The 17,206-nt window shown below is 41.6% G+C and overlaps 1 protein-coding gene across 3 annotated transcripts in view; it reads right to left on the bottom strand.

Moving 5' to 3' along the window:
- Positions 1 to 17,206, bottom strand: part of limk1a (LIM domain kinase 1a) — a 55,860-nt gene that overhangs the window by 3,275 nt on the left and 35,379 nt on the right. For all 3 annotated transcript variants that reach the window (XM_061681205.1, XM_061681206.1, XM_061681207.1), the window contains 12 exons: positions 12,659 to 12,768; positions 11,050 to 11,265; positions 10,746 to 10,851; positions 9,008 to 9,219; positions 6,614 to 6,800; positions 6,030 to 6,116; positions 4,428 to 4,559; positions 4,249 to 4,308; positions 3,948 to 4,013; positions 3,481 to 3,649; positions 3,297 to 3,352; positions 662 to 819 (listed from right to left, as the gene is read on the bottom strand). In XM_061681205.1, coding sequence (XP_061537189.1) covers positions 662 to 819; positions 3,297 to 3,352; positions 3,481 to 3,649; positions 3,948 to 4,013; positions 4,249 to 4,308; positions 4,428 to 4,559; positions 6,030 to 6,116; positions 6,614 to 6,800; positions 9,008 to 9,219; positions 10,746 to 10,851; positions 11,050 to 11,265; positions 12,659 to 12,768 — 1,559 coding nt within the window. The remainder of the gene's footprint in view (positions 1 to 661; positions 820 to 3,296; positions 3,353 to 3,480; positions 3,650 to 3,947; positions 4,014 to 4,248; positions 4,309 to 4,427; positions 4,560 to 6,029; positions 6,117 to 6,613; positions 6,801 to 9,007; positions 9,220 to 10,745; positions 10,852 to 11,049; positions 11,266 to 12,658; positions 12,769 to 17,206) is intronic.

The following is a 17,206-nucleotide window of genomic DNA, read 5'->3' as shown; positions in this document are numbered from 1 at the left end:
TAAAGAAAATAATGAGATGGTCCATCCATCCATCCATTTTCTGAGCCGCTTCTCCTCACTAGGGTCGTGGGCGTGCTGGAGCCGATCCCAGCTATCATCGGGCAGGAGGCGGGGTACACCCTGAACTGGTTGCCAGCCAATCGCAGGGCACATGCAAACAAACAACCATTCGCACTCACATTCACACCTACGGGCAATTTAGTCTCCCCAATCCATGCATGTTTTTGGGATGTGGGAGGAAACCGGAGTGCCCGGAGAAAACACACGCAGGCACGGGGAGAACATGCAAACTCCACACAGGCGGGGCCGGGGATTGAACCCGGGTCCTCAGAACTGTGAGGCTGACGCTCTCACCAGTCGGCCACCATGCCGCCTGAGATGGTCCCCGTTTAGTAATTAGTAGGGCTGTGCACGAATCGGTTGTGACTCGAATTGGGATTTGAGGGGGTGTGGAAAAGCAATCATCCAATCACAATTTTCGGACTCAGTGCTGATGAAGATTTCTAGCCCCCAAGTACGTTTTTCCCCGAGCAAAATAAAGGTTGGTGCTTTAAGATGCATTGAGTGTGAACTAGTGCCAGCGAATAACCTTAATGTTACAGCTAAAGTGAAGAAGGCATAATGTTTTGAGTGAACTGTCCGTTTACATGTGATATCTGACCGTTTATCAGCGTCAAGGTCACAGCACACAGCAGCTATGGGGAAGAAAGCAATGGGACAATCGGGGGGACAGTAGTGTTCGAGGAAGCCTGACACGTTCAGTCCAAAGTCCACCGCCCTGGGGAGGTAGTCCGGGTCAGCATTGACCCTGCCAATGATCTAAAAGGACACACAAAAGCAAGAGTGAGCAGAAAATAAGGAATCCTGCCTTTTTGCAGCTGAGAGCAAATAAAACCTCCAGACCAAAGCTGTTTGTTTCCAGCAGACCATAGCTGCATTTTGCCTGCCTGCCAGTATCCACATAAAGACAACTTTCAACTTGCACCACTCTCATCGTAACGGCGTGTCCCTCTGGAAATGTCCTATTCTGGAGTATTTTGAGCAAATCAACTGTGCCAAGATTAGGTTAATGAAGTGTGGCCAGGGGAAAAAACACACCAGTTGCATCACCAACAGAGAGTATTCAGTTCTTTGGACCTTACTGAATGGCATCGGCCAAATTTTCTGAGGTTGCTCAGATTATTGGGCGCACATTTTGCACACAAGCTTGAAGTCTTGTGATTGTGTTTAACAGGACTAGCTGTGCTGCTGTTGTGACTCTTAAAATTACAGAACATTAGACATACGAGTGGAGGTAGGCATGAAACAATGAGAGGTTAGATGCATTTTGATATGGCACCGTGACTGTAATGGATGGGATACTTTGCAGAAGAGGTATAAAGTGGAAAATATTTCTTTTTTAATAAACATTTTCTTCAGACAGTATTAAAATCCACAGCCAACATAAAAATATAAAATAAAATATAGCTGCGTTTTCTGATTTACCAGGTATGGCACCCAACTACGATAGTAGGCTACAAACCGGGAGAACTCCAGTACTATGTCTCACACTCTCCAAAACTTCCATCCATCTTCTTGCTATATCACCTATCCTGCTGAGGACTGGTTATAGTGATTATGTGAAAATTTACATGAGTAATGGCTCCGAAAAAAATTCACAAGAACTACAATTGTAACTTGCTAGCCAGCCAGGACTCCATTTCATGTATGCCGGTCCCACTCGTTGCTGGGCAGAATTTGTGGACCACAGCTTTCCTGTGACACTGAACAGGTACAACCCCAATTCCAATGAAGTTGGGACGTTGTAAACAACAAATTAAACAAATTAAAACAGAATACAATGATTTGCAAATCATGTTCAACCTATATTTAATTGAATACACTACAAAGACTAGATATTTAATGTTCAAACTGATAAACTTTATTGTCTTTAGCAAATAATCGTTAACTTAGAATTTTATGGCTCCAACACGTTCCAAAAAAGCTGGCACAGGTGGCAAAAAAGACAGAAAGTTGGAATGCTCATCAAACACCAGTTTGGAACATCCCACAGGTGAACAGGCTAATTGTGAACAGGTGGGTGCCATGATTGGGTATAAAAGGAGCTTCCCTGAATTGCTCAGTCATTCACAAGCAAAGAGGGGGCGAGGTTCACCTCTTTGTGAACAAGTGCGTGAAACAGTTTAAGGACAATGTTCCCCAACGTACAATTGCAAGGAATTTAGGGATTTCATCATCTACGGTCCATATCATCATCAAAAGGTTCAGGGAACCTGGAGAAATCACTGCATGTAAGCGGCAAGGCCGAAAATCAACATTGCACGCCAGTGACCTTCGATCCCTCAGGCGGCACTGCATCAAAAGCCGACATCAATGTGTAAAGGATATCACCACATGGGCTCAGGAACACTTCAGAAAACCAATGTCAATAAATACAATTCAGCGCTACATCCGTAAGTGCAACTTGAAACTCTACCATGGAAAGTAAAAGCCATTTATCAACAACACCCAGAAACGGCGCCGGCTTCGCTGGGCCTGAGCTCATCTAAGATTGACTGATGCAAAGTGGAAAAGTGTTCTGTGGTCCGAAGAGTCCACATTCCAAATTGTTTTTGGAAATTGTGGATTTCGTGTCTTCCGGGCCAAAGAGGAAAAGAACCATCCGGACTGTTATGGACTCAAAGTTCAAAAGCCAGCATCTGTGATGGTATGGGGCTGTGTTAGTGCTAATGGCATGGGTAACTTACACATCTATGAAGGCACCATTAATGCTGAAAGGTACATACAGGTTTGGGAGAAACATATGCTGCTATCCAAGCAACGTCTTTTTCATGGACACCCCTGCTTATTTCAGCAAGACAAGACCAAACCACATTTTGCACGTGTTACAACAGCGTGGGTTCATAGTAAAAGAGTACTAGACTGGCCTGCCTGCAGTCCAGACCTGTCTCCCATTGAAAATGTGTGGCGCATTATGAAGCGTAAAATACAACAACGGAGACTCCGGACAAGCAAGAATGGGAAATAATTCCACTTACAAAGATTCAACAATTAGTGTCCTCAGTTCCCAAACGTTTATTGAATGTTGTTAAAAGAAAAGGTGAGTTTTTATTTATGTTTAACACAACGTCACAACTTCATTGGAATTGGGTTTGTAGAAAATGACAATTGTTTGTGCCTCAAATGAGATTTATGGATAAACATTAACTTTGCAAAGTGAATCACATGTATTGGACAGGTGAGGAACATAATAGAACTCCCTCCCCTCATCTTTATGTAGTGACCACATGACTCACCTCACACAGCATAATACCGAATGAAAAGATGTCCACCCTCTCGTCATAACTCTTTCCTGGGAAGTCAAAAGAACAAAAATAGTTAGTTTTAATAATTATAATCTAACAGGTATTTTTTATACTGAAATAAATATTCAAGAGGAGTGCCCCAATAAGATGCATATGTGTTTCTCTGCATTCATACCGTGGATCATTTCAGGGGCCATCCAGTAGGGGTTCCCCACCACTGTGTACCTCTTCCTGCGATCAGGCCTCTTCAGACCTGGCAGTTTACCCGGCGGAAATTTCTCCTCGTGTTTGTCGTCCACCATGAGCCGTGCCAACCCAAAGTCTGCCACCACCAATGTGTTGTTCTTTACCAACACACACAAAAGTGCCCTCTAATCAGTATTCCGCTACCATTGGAGGGTTAGATAAAAAAAAAAACAACAACATCGCAGATATAGCAGTAGCTACAATCTCCTGCTTGAAATTTAACTTCTTTACTGGAGAGTTATCTGCTCTGATGGAGTTAAAACATGAAGAGTGCATTGTAAGAAGTGCAGAGCAGCTTATGTTAACAAATCCTAGCCTTGTTTTCACAACTGGCAGACCCACTGTGGTGAATGTACAAAGAAAACATGCCCTTGAAAACACAAAAAGAGTTCTTACCTCACGGACAAGACAGTTGTGAGAGTTCAGGTCTCGGTGGATGATGTTCATGGAATGCAGATATGACTACATGACAGACAAGAAAACAAATGTTTGTAGTTTTAGTTAAAAGACAAACAAACAAACTTGGAGGAACAGAAGTCCCTTGTTTCGGTTTAAGAGGCCAACTTTGTGACAGCAGGAATTCAAATCATGCGTGTTTGATCATTTTACCAATGACAAGCCAAAACTACACAACAAACAATTAACTAATCCTGATGGTTTATCAATCCTACTAGTTGCCTATAGTTGTCCAACTTACCATCCCAGCAGCTATGTCCTTGGCAAAACTGACCCGTTGGTTCCATGGGTAGTTGCTATCCTGGGAGAGGAAGTTCACTGTTAGATGCTGCAGAAAAACCTTCCTTTGGACTCTGTCCTGAAAAAGGACTGGAAGCAGACACTCAAAATCTGTTCCCAAAGTCCACAAAATCATCTCACCATTTTCTTGATGATTTCCCTCAAGGTGCCTCCCTTTATGTACTCTGCTATGAAGTTCAGTCGCTTGTCTTTGTAGAGGACGCCAATGAACTTGAGCACATTGGGGTGATCCAAGCAACGCATGACCTTTACCTGACGACACATCAAACGACAGTTTTAGGAGTCAGGGGTGAACAGCAGAGATTTTAGAATGTCTTGTCACCAGAGGTTAGTAGTAACGCGCTACATTTACTCCGTTACATTTACTCAAGTAACATTTTCGATAAACTGTACTTGTCAGAGTACTTTAAATGCACTGCACTTTTTACTTTTACTTGAGTATTTAATGTGAATGATCGATACTTTTACTCCGTTAGAATGATCGATATGCCGTTCGCTACTTTTATTTATCCATTCATGCGTGTGTGTGCGTATATTTTTACGACTCCATCTTCGACTTGCGCATAGGGCGGCCGTTGTGCCAGTCAAACGGGATCCCTCGTGTCATTTGACTCAAATTCACCAATCAGACGACACAAGGCTGTCACATGACCGCGCACGTAACCTTCGGGAGTCAATTAAGATGACTCATTTTGGGAAAAAAAAAACCTGCCGCATGAGTGCGTTTACAGACTCACAAAAACAACAGCTTTGTGACTGCCCAAACTTGGATATTTCGCCCCACTTCTAACTTGAGAAAACACCTTGCGATAAAATCTAATCAACGCCGCCGCCTTCTCGGTCGATCGATTTTGCAGCATAATTAAACGTATCATATGGTCATCTAGGTCCATTTGTTCTAGCAGACACTGTTCCACGGTGGTCATTGTTGTTGCTTTGTTCCTTGTTACTGAAAGGAAAGGAAAAACGGCTACCGGAAATGGCCCAAAAAATGCTGAGGTGTCCTCGCCAACATCAGCCGTAGCGACACCCCCGACTTGGAGGTGAACTGCAGTACATTTTAAAAACTGCTCGCGTGGGTTGTGCTTGAGCATATAGGTAAACTGCGCGCGGGACAGCCGCAGTAACGTCAGCGCGGTCGCCGTCCGCACGAGTATAAAGAAGCCTTTCGTGTTATTAAAACTGAGAAATGGAACAATTTTAGTGCCTATTGTATGAGGATTATGGTGTTTTCATATATTCAACTACCTTTACCTAGTTCTGATCTATATTTACACATCAATAATCACAGTATTATTGCATAGAGGATGCATAAAAGAGCCGTTTCAATTCAGTCAAGGTCAACATCAATGTCTGAAAGTTGTTTTGTTGCCTCTAGGTGGCACTGGTCTGTTTCGTCAGTCTCTCCTATGAAGAATTCTGATGAGACTGCATCTAAGCAGCTCATGTCCTCCTCCTCCCAGTCACCCACTTCAGGATATTATTCTAGGAGGTTCCATCCTCTGTTCTTTGGCTATCACTATTAACATGTGGACCCCGCCTACTGTCATCATGGTGGTTGGGCCTTATCACCAGATACCTTTTGGGCCATTCTCTCCTTCCACTTGATCCGGCCTTTGTGCAATGACGACAATAATGCTCCTTTTACAATCACAGGTGAAGACAAACATCATCACATCGACTGTAGATAATGAAGGAAGGACGACGTCCACATCCACTCACCTCTTTCAGGAATGTTCTTTGCGTCTCATCATCGAAGCGAATCAGCTCTTTCATCACCATCACCTCTCCTGTTTCCCTGTGGGTCACCTGGAGTCAAGGGCAACTGGCATTACTCCTCACCATTAATTTTGTATTCCGCTTGTCCTCATTAGGGTTGTGGGTGAGCTGGAGCCGATCCCAGCTAGCTTTGGGCGCAGGGCACATATAGACAAACGACCATTCACAGTACACTCACATTCACGCCTATAGACAAGTCTTCCGTTAAACTAACATGCATGTTTTTGGAGAAAACCCATGCAAGCACAAATAGAATATCCATACCCCACACAAGAGAGATGGAGATTCAAACCCAGGACCTCTCGACTGCGAGGCAGACATGCTAACCACTACGCAATGGCGCTTCCCAGCATGGGACCATTCAAGAAACATAGATCCCTTCAAAATTTAACCTCTTGAATCCTCTCCCTGACATACAGTATATCTCAATGTTGCCACCTTCTGAACTTTGTGGGTCTGACGACAAAACACACCATCCCTCAAACAGAATGATCTATTGCATTCAAATCTAATCGCGATAAATGTACCTTGATGGCCTGTCCGAAGCAGCCCTTCCCAAGAACTTCTCCGTGGATGAGGTCAGAGGGACGAAAGATGCGGTGTGTCCGGTTGGAGACGACTCGAAGCGACTCGGAACGATTGACGTCTTTCCTTGGCGAGATGGGCGACGCAGTTTTGCTGGAACCTGGCGACTTATCGATGCTGTAGCTCCGCCTGCAGAAATTAATTAATAAGTCATCATTTTGTGATTTGTCATTTCTATGAGGGTACCTGCACTCAACAGCCACAACATTAGGCGCATGTAATGAGCGCTAACACAGTAGCTATATAGAAAATTCTGTCCTAAAAACATTTGAAGAAAATAATGTGAGGAGTGACACCTTCAAGAAGGTTTTTTCCCGGTTTATTGTGGTTTTAGTTTGCAGTTAGTGAGGTGTTTCTAATATTTTCAGATTACCTATCTACAGTGGGTATGGAAAGTATTCAGACCCCCTTCATTTTTTTACTCTGTTATAGTTCAGCCATTTGCTAAAGTTAATTTTTGTCCTCATTAATGTACACACAGTACCCCATATTGACAGAAAAAGGGGAATAGTTGTAACTTTTTCCGATTTATGAAAAACTGAAATATCACACATCCCTAAGTATTCAGACCCTATGTGCAGTATTTAGTAGAAGCACCCTTTTGAGCTAATACAGTCATGGGTGTTTTTGAGAATGATGCAAAAAGTTTTTCTCACCTGGAATTGGGGATCCTCTGCCATTCCTCCTTGCAGATCCTCTCCAATTCTGTCAGGTTGGATGGTGAACATTGGTGGGCAGCCATTTTCAGGTCCCTCCAGAGATGATCAATTGGGTTTAAGTCAGGGCTATGGCTGGACCATTCAAGAACGGTCACGGCGTTGTTCTGAAGCCACTCCATTATTTTAGCTGTGTGCTTAGTGTCACTGTCTTGTTGGAAGGTGAACCTTCGGTCCAGTCTGAGGTCCAGAGCACTCTGGAGAATGTTTTCGTCCAGGATATCCCTGGACTTGGCCGCATTCAGCTTTCCTTCGTTTGCAACCAGTCGTCCTGTCCCTGCAGCTGAAAAACACCCCACAGCATGATGCTGCCACCACCATGCTTCACTGTTGGGACTGTATTGGACAGGTGATGAGCAGTGTCTGGTTTTCTCCACACATGCCACTTAGAATTAAGGCCAACAATTTCTATCTTGGTCACATCAGACCAGAGAATTTTATTCCTCACCATCTTGGAGTCCTTCAGGTGTTTGTGTATTTTTTTTTAACCAAACTCCATGGGGCTTTCATGTGTCTTGCAAGAGAGTAATTCTGAATCCAAAGAAGGAGAGTCTTCCGTCGGGCCACTCTGCCATAAAGCCCAGACTGTTGGAGGGCTGCAGTGATGGTTGACTTTCTAGAACGTTCTCCCATCTCCTGACTACATCTCTGGGGCTCAGCCACAGTGATCTTTGGGTTCTTCTTTACCTCTCTCACCAAGGCTCTTCTCCCCCAATTGCTCAGTTTGGCTGAACGGCCAGCTCTAGGAAGGGTCTGATCGTCCCAAAAGTCTTCCATTTCAGGATTATGGAGGCCACTGTGCTCTTAGGAACCTTAAGTGCAGCAGGAATGTTTTTGTAACCTTGGCCAGATCTGCGCATTTCCACAATTCTGTCTCTGAGCTCTTCAGGCAGTTCCTTTGACCTCATGATTCTCATTTGCGCTGACATGCACTGAGAGCTGTAAAGCCTTATATAGACACGTGTGTGGCTTTCCTAATCAAGTCCGATGAGTATAATAAAAGAATGTGTAGAACCATCTCAAGGATGATCAGAGGAACATGACAGCACCAGAGTTAAATATATGAGTGTCACAGCAAAGGGTCTGAATAATTATGGCTGTGTGATATTTCAGTTTTTCTTTTTTAATAAATCTGCAAAAATTTCAACAATTCAGTTTTTTTCTGTCAATGTGGGGAGCTGTGTGTACATTAATGAGGAAAAAAATGAACTTAAATGATTTTAGCAAATAGCTGCAATATAACAAAGAGTGAAAAATTTAAGGGGCTCTGAATACTTTCCGTACCCAATGTTATGAGTGGGGCCATAATACACATGAAAAGAATACTGTATCTCTGTGAAAGTGTCATTTAAAAGTGAGCATTATTATTATCATCATTATTTTTTTTAAAAGTAAAACTTAAGGATACAACTACAATTGTATGCTTAATAGAGAATAGCAGAAATAGTCCATTGGCTTAAAAGTGAGTGGTGTAAAAAACAAAAAACAAAAAAAACAAAAAAAACAAAAAAAGAAAAGCAACAATAATTAATTTAGTCCATAACACAAATTTTATCAATTATTAATTTATTTAGAAATTACTATACTATTAATAAGTGAAGGAAGCTAAAAATGTCTTACGTGACAAGGCGCGATTTCAGGTTGCTGATGTCAGGAATGGGGGGTTGTGTGATGGGCAGGATGGGGCTGGGCCCCCCAGACAGTGAGGGGAACAGGGGGCCATCAACCTGTTCTCCAATCTCTGAAGTGCTCTCCTCTTGCACCTGATTGTGAGGGTCGTGTTCGATCGTGAGCTGGAGCAGCCGACTCGTCTCCTGAATGAGCAGGTCGATCTAGGACAATCACATTGAAAGGTCAGTCCAAAATTAGAATAAAATTAATGTCGATATGTGAAAACATGGTCACGTAATATGTTCAAAAGTGGTTCATTGTTGTCTGTCTGCTGACTTTAGATGTATGCAAATGTATTGACTCCAAGTAATAATTTTTAGCTTTTATACAGTTTTTAAGTTTGCCATAATTTTTTGCCATAAATGCAATAAAAAAATGGAAGTTCCTTAAATTGCTGATTACTCCTTTTGGTTGTGCTTGTCTTTAGGATGGTATCATAACTGACATAATTCCGAGTTCCACTTTTGTACTTTTTAAAGCCCGCCACATTGTATCCCATGAGACATTCTTCAATTCCCTTTGATCTAATATTTACTGTACATTGACAGCAAACATTGTACAACAGAGTATTGAGGCTTTTTAAGATGTCATCAAAAAACAGATTAACCGTAATATGTTACATTGAGGCGACATGGTTGTGACTGGTTAGCACATCTGCCTCACAGTTCTGAGGACCGGGGTTCAAATCCCCGCCTGTGTGGAGTTTGTATGTTCTCCCCATGCCTCGGTGGGTTTTCTCTGGGCACTCCGGTTTCCTCCCACATCCCAAAAACATGCATGGTAGGTTAATTGAAGACTCTGAATTGCCCATAGGTGTGAATGTGAGTGCGAATGGTTGTTTGTTTCTATGTGCCCTGCTATTGGCTGGCGACCGGTTCAGGATGTACCCCGCCTCCTGCCCGAACATAGCTGGGATAGGCTCAGTACGCCCCGTGAGGATAAGCGGTAAAGAAAATGGATGGATGGATGTTATGTTGACGTAGCCTCTAGAACAGCGGCGTCAGACTCATTTTTGTCACAGGGACACTTTAGAAGGCCGCCGGTATGACTGCGAAACCATATAAACGTTTAATGCACCTCATCATATTATTACATATACATACTACATTAATGGATAACTACCTTTGAAATCAGAAGTCAAGGATAATAGTTTAACTATTGTTCAAGTTACTGTAAAAAGGAGTTTGGTAATTATTGTGGTTATTATGTATTACATATGACAATTTGTAATTTCAGTAGAGTTGAGCAAGAATCATGGAAGTCGACACACATGATTTGCTTTCGCGGGCCACATAAAATGATGTGGCGCGGCCGGATCTGGCCCACGGGCCTTGACTTTGACAACTGTGCTCTTGACAGCAGATATGGCCTCCTTTACTTGGACTTGTTTGGCAGTTCGCTTATAAAGTACGAACTACCAGGTTGCCACCTATGGTACGCAACTACTTGGCTTTTTCAGTCTGAATTTATAACAAAGGTGTCATAAATTTGTGAAATGGAATTAGGAGATGATATTATGAGTATTTTTATGAACCAATGTTGAGATACCAAGTAACATTAGAGGCACATCAAATGCAAAAATGAGCTTTGTTGGTCTAAATTATGTGACAAATATAAAATGCAGCAGAAGAACTATGCATCCACAAGTGCAGTTAATAAATGACATTGTTGGCTGTGTGGTGAATACCTCATCCAAAGGAACGTTGTGAATGGGAGTCCCATTGATTTCTAGGATCCTGTCTCCCACGTGGATGGAATTTTTCACATCTGGACTGATGCAGTTGGCATCCACTCTGGGGAGTGGAGGAACAAAAACACATTTGTACAACAAACAAAGGATGATTGCTCACCTTTATTTTGGTGAAAACTTGTTACCTGATAGAATCTTTGCATCACCTTTCCCTCTCGCTCTCTCTCTCACCCCCCCCCCCCCACACACACTTATACATCACTCTTCATTCCATTGTCATTTATTGATCTTGTAGACTCACTGGGAGACCCTGACTGTGCGTCCAAGTTCAGGACTGCAGTCTTCATTCGGGCTGAGCGGCTGGTTGATAGCCACAGAGAAGCCCCTCCCCCGACGCCCGTTGGCACCCTCGGCGGACGCAGGGATCGACACCAGCGTGACTGTGTGAGGGATCCGTGAGCATGGCGAGTCCGGCAGCGATACGGGGGTGACGATGGTCTCGTAGTAGCAGTGACCACTGGATTGAAGGCGAGAAATACAGAATTCTCAACCACGATTGATGAAATTACAAAATAAATAAATAAAAATCACGCGTACAGTCTAATTTTGAATCCAAAGAACACGGCAGTATGACTTTATTCTCTCATGTTATGTAACATCACTATAACATCACTTCCCCTTAAGAGTGAAAACCCTGGTTGGCGCCAGTGGCTTGTTGTGTCGAGCAACTAGTTTCTCAGTGAAACCACTGTGTGAGCGTTTGCTATTTTTAAACCTGAGACAGACACAACCCCAAAGCTAACCAACCTAACAATAAGCACTATTTGACACACATACAGAACACCTCCAAGGCAAATTAAAGATTTGGTCAAACTGCAAGCCCAATTACTGCCATATCCAGAGACCAGATGGCTCATGCAGATTGGTGTTGTGTTTCCAAACATTACTAAGCACGCAAAACACTTAAAAAGAAAAGTTTGGACTGCATCTTTAATGGATTTCAGAGACTTCATTTGGCTTCAGAAAGTCTTTGGAATTGTTTCTGATTTGAGTGTATTTAAAAAGACTGCGCTCAAGCTGTAATTTTACAACTCATGAAAAATTCAATGTAATTTCTCTTTGGTCTACTGCTCGTTATTTGTGGTTTTGGGTGCACTTCAAAAGGCTCAGAAATACTTTAGTTTTTTTTTTTTTTAGATTTCAGTTCGTAACAGCAGTAACTAAAATAAATTCTGGGGTACTTTGGGAAGACGGCGTCTAACCACACCATGGAGCTACATTGTATTCGTTCAGCAGCCAAAACATTATGACCACTAGCCAGTCTAAAGAAATGCAATGCAAGAGCTGTATCGAAAAATCCCTCTTTACAAAGATAATAAAGCTTGGTTTGTAAGGTATATATACTGGATAGCATGTTATAGAGGTAGTCATTAAAACCTTTGGCAGTTCTGTAGAGCTGTACTTTATCAAACTGAGTGGTTTCCAATATTTTACCGTTTACTCAATACAGAAATAAAAAAATGTAACTGTACTCTGTGCAGTGTAATGATGGTGTAGTGGTGCATGCTGCCGCCTTTCCTGCAGACAGTGTGGGTTTGATTCCCGGCCAGAGCCCAGATATCTAGCCACTGCTGGTCCCAAGTCGGATACAAAAAAATGAGTGGGTCATGTCAGAAAGGGCATCCCGCTGAAAAACTGTGCCAGACAAATCATGCGAGTAACTCGCTGTTGCAAGCCCTGATGGGACCAGCTGAAAGTCACAACAACCTTGTTTGAAATTTTCTATATTGCTATATTTTCTATATTGCTTGTCCTCTAAAGGGCCACACGTGAGCTTGAGCCTATCCTATCCGACTTTGGGCGAGAGGCAGGGGACTGGCGATCGCAAGACTTAGAAAGTCAGTGCTCACCAGTAGAGTTTGGATCTCTCCACCAGAGCGTATGTGTCTCCATCACCGATGAATGTCCTGCAGTTCAGACAGGTGAAGCATTCAGGGTGATATTTTTGCTCCCCTGCAACCTGTGATAGAGACAAAAAAAATATGCAAGTTTAAGCGGGATACATCAGTGTCCAGCACAAAGGAAGCAACACAAGGCTTGTGGCTGGTGTGAGATGTAGGGCAAGGTCTGGTAGATTAGATTTGATCTCTTGAGCTTAGGGCGGTTGCGCAAAAAGGAAGAGAATTGAGTTTGGCGCAAAACAGAGGCGGCAATGAGCACATTAATCACTCTGCTCCCTCTGCAGATTTGATTTGTTCATAGAAATGATACAAATGAAATGAACTCACGAACAGAAAGATAATTCGCAAAATATGAAATGACACACATTTGATGCGGCTTTGACCCAGGTTTAACATTACACATTAAACCAACGCATGTGACACTGATTAAGTGGACGTCAACATCACATATCCATATCGATCGTTTTTAATTCTTTCAGGTAATGTTGTCCTTTTTTATGCAAACGTCTTGAATAGATTGGTAGGATTAAACATACGGTTGCATTTCATTTCTTCTGAGTGTAAAAAACAAGCCGTTGTTATTTTAAGTGTCAAATGCATTTTGAGGTGTGTTGAAACATAAAAAGATATTGTAGTTAAGGACAGGCAATACATTTCTTGAGTCACCATTAGGATAATTAACCATGGATTAAGTGATTAATGTTTTTTGTAATTATTTTTGTGTTAATTTCAGCTGGCAGAAAGTACTATGGAGATGTTTTTTTTCCACATAAATACATTTATTATTTTCAGCTAATTGTGAAGACAACATCAGTCATAAATAAACCATTAAATATTGAGGCTATTAGACAACTGATTAAAAATTATTTTTAAACGTCATCAACACTCACTGGCAGGTACACCTGCATATTTAATGAGATATAAGACTTCTATCAATGATTCTGCCTTTACAATAAAACAACTTATTCACCACTACAAACTACAACCACAATAAATATATATATATATAAAAAGGAATACCTCTCTGACAATGCCAATCAAAACTGAGCGTTCTTAATTTTGTAAAGGCAGACTTTTTGATATAGCTGGTGGTTACGGATTGTGGAAGGCTATCTAAGGAGGTGGCTATGCATGTAATTGCATATAAAAACACAATGTGGCTATGCAGGTAGTTGTATATAAAAACAAAATAAATGATTTGCTTGACAAAATATGCTTTTGCTTCATACAAATAGGCGTTAAAACATTATGTGCTAAACATCTACTAAGCATCACTAAAGAGTTACTTTTAAATGGTCAAACTGAAACTCAATGAAAGGGAAAACCCTGAGACAAAGAGGACAAAACATGGGCAGCATCGGCGCAAGTAGAATCAATTAAATCAATGTCCACAGGCCCATGCCTCCTGCCCCACCCTCCTGGGAGAGCAGCGCTGACCACAGAAACGCACACACAATACGAGGTACAACCATATTAGCCGTAGCTGACTTTGGAAGTCAAAATGGCCTAAAATTGGCCTGGATTAAACAATGAAGATTACCTCTTGAGAAAATAAAAAAAATATTTTTGAATAATCACACAGGAGCCATATACAGTTAATTTATGACACTGTCTGGACATTTAATGGACGTAAACACCCTATCATACAATTAGATATTATGAAGGAGCGATATAATTATAAAGGAGCCATATAATTCAAGGAAATTCATTATTTTATGACGCGTAGAGTCGAAATAATTTATTACTGGATAACCAATTGGATGTAGGGTTCAGGAAATGAATGCAATGTCAATGCGGTGTCTCTGTTGTGACGGAAACATGACCCGTGTGTGTGTGCCACCAAATGAGAAACAGGAAGGAGAGAGGACAGCTGGCCGGGGATGAAAAGTGTGTGTGGCTCTGCACAGTAGGACACCGCGGCTGCCATTTGCTTTAACACTCACACAAACATACACAACTGTGCGCACTCGCGCACACACACTAAAACCACATATGACAGACGACAGCTGCCTTTGTAAATGTTTGGGAAACATATCCGCCCCAACGTGGCAATTATAAAGGAGGAAGATATTAATGCTTGAGTGAAATACGAGGAGAATGAATCAATTGAAAAACGTCCAGATAAAAGAATAACTCCCCTTGTGGTGTGTCGACCATGTGACTGTCGAACAAACAACTCTGAGGCCACATTCGACAAACATCGCATGTATAAAACATCACATCTTTAATGAATGAGATAGTTCGCGTTTGTGTTCAGGCTGCTGTAGTCTATCAAGTGCGTATGATCTCATCATGGTTTGGAGTGTGTGACTGAGTGACTGATAGGCCTTGTGAGGCCTTGTGACTCTCTCTATTAACAACACAACAAACTGTGACCATATGTACCCCTCCCGGGACAAGGCTGAACGGTTTGGTGGATTCAGGGGAAAGCTTGTTATTTTGCAACAGAGTGTTCCATTTCAATGGCAGCAGGACTTCACTTTCCATGAGATTATGATCGAATTGTTTCACTTCCTCCATCTTCAACATTTACAGGCCCTCACAAGGCAGCACATCTGAGTTAGTGGTTATGCAAGGCAAGTTCAAAAAGTGATTGTTAATGATATTTTTTTGTTAAAATTTCACTTATTGCAGGTATGGATGGAAGATGATGGATGTAGTAGTTGAGTAGGTCAGCAGTACACATGCACCCTGTGCAAATTACTGGCTCCACGCTTACACAACACCTACATCCACGTTTTGTTTGATACATCCCGTTACAGGTATACACCCACTTATCACAAACATATAGTCTCATTACATTTAGTTGCGCAGATACAACGCCCACACAAAATATCAACAGAGGGTACGTTGGGAAGTTCACTACGGACGCGCTCCCTGTGGCCCGGAACGTTCGGAAACTAGGGGCATTGTTGGAGTGTGCCGTTCGGTACAGGCAGAACTGACACTTTCAATATGGCGGACGCACTTACATTTCCCTGCCAAGGGCTAACACGTTCATGAGTAAATTCATAGAAAATGGAGCATGCTCTGTCTGAAGACCGCAATCTCGGGGTACGGTGAGATCGTCGGACTGAATTTCCCACCAAGGTTAAGGCACACAGCAAGAGCAGCACAATTAATTAAAGCATAAAATAATGATGCACAAACTGTTCTTTACATTCCATTGAATTATGACTATGTTTTTATAAATAAGAAAATAGCAATCTAAAGTATTGTTACTGTCGATTGTAAGGCTGAATCATTTTAGGGAAAAAAAATCAAATTGCGATTTTTTTCTGGGAGATAATGCCGTTTCGATTTGTGATTTTCTTCAGCTCAACTTTCGGTGGAATATTCACTATGTACAGTAACATTTATACACACATCATACCTTCACAGCATGAAAAGCTTGAACTCTTATAATGCAAGGTCACTAAAAAGGCTGTGTGAGCCTGTGAGGCAGTCCTTTTTCAAGGTTTGTAAATTGGCCCAATAAAGCAATAACTACCAAATCAATTTGAGCGCTTACCGTCATACTGTATGTAAAAAAAAAAATAAATAAAAAAATATATATATATAAAAAAAATATATATATATATATATATATTATATATATATATTTTTTTTTACCCAATATTTTTACTCTCACACTAATTTTAATGGTCATTGTACATAAATTGTATTTGAATATGTTTTTTATATTTTTGTCATAGACCATCTGCTTCAAACGGAGACTGAGGGCTGGGTTACAAGGCCCAAAAATCGTATCATGATATAAATGGAATCCCTTCACCGTAACATTATATATCGTGATTCGTATAAACGTCAGTGTAAAAATGATAATGGTACTCTTTCTGAATGGGTTATTTCAATGTGAAATATTTCCTGTAGTAAAGGGGCCGAAAGTTTAAGATTTATTCTTCTTTCTGTTTTCTTCATGTCTCTGGTTGACATAGGCTACGCGCTAACCAATTCAGTTTTGGCTTACGTGCGTGTGCTTCCTATGTGGCTGTTCTATTATTTTCTCTCGCGACATATACCTATGTTTTATGAAGGGCAAAACTTTGACCCAGAAACAGATTATTTCTATTACAGTACCATGGTTTACTAAGGGAAACATTTACTCTACATTTTGGACATAGAGCGCCTCAGAATACATTGTATCCAGCCTTAATGACTAAATGAACCAGGATCAATTAATTTTGTAATTAGGAAGTCTGTGCAAATTCAATTGCAAATGCTTCACTGCTCATTCTTCTCTTCTTAAAATCGCAGCTCGTTCACACAATTACATTTACTTCACCAGGATATAACTTTAAATGCCAGCGAGACTGGCAACCAGAGATGAAGTTGACTTAATGCGGCTCGAACTTTATTGATTTGTATTTATTATTATTCATCCATCCATCCATTTTCTGAGCCGCTTCTCCTCACTAGGGTCGCGGGCATGCTGGAGCCTATCCCAGCTGTCATCGGGCAGGAGGCGGGGTACACCCTGAACTGGTTGCCAGCCAA

The sequence above is a fragment of the Phycodurus eques genome, chromosome 7, assembly GCF_024500275.1.
Source record: "Phycodurus eques isolate BA_2022a chromosome 7, UOR_Pequ_1.1, whole genome shotgun sequence".
In the NCBI taxonomy this organism is placed as follows: Eukaryota; Metazoa; Chordata; class Actinopteri; order Syngnathiformes; family Syngnathidae; genus Phycodurus; species Phycodurus eques.
The sequence above is the reverse complement of the archived record's forward strand: the minus strand, read 5'-3'. Positions and strand labels throughout refer to the sequence as shown.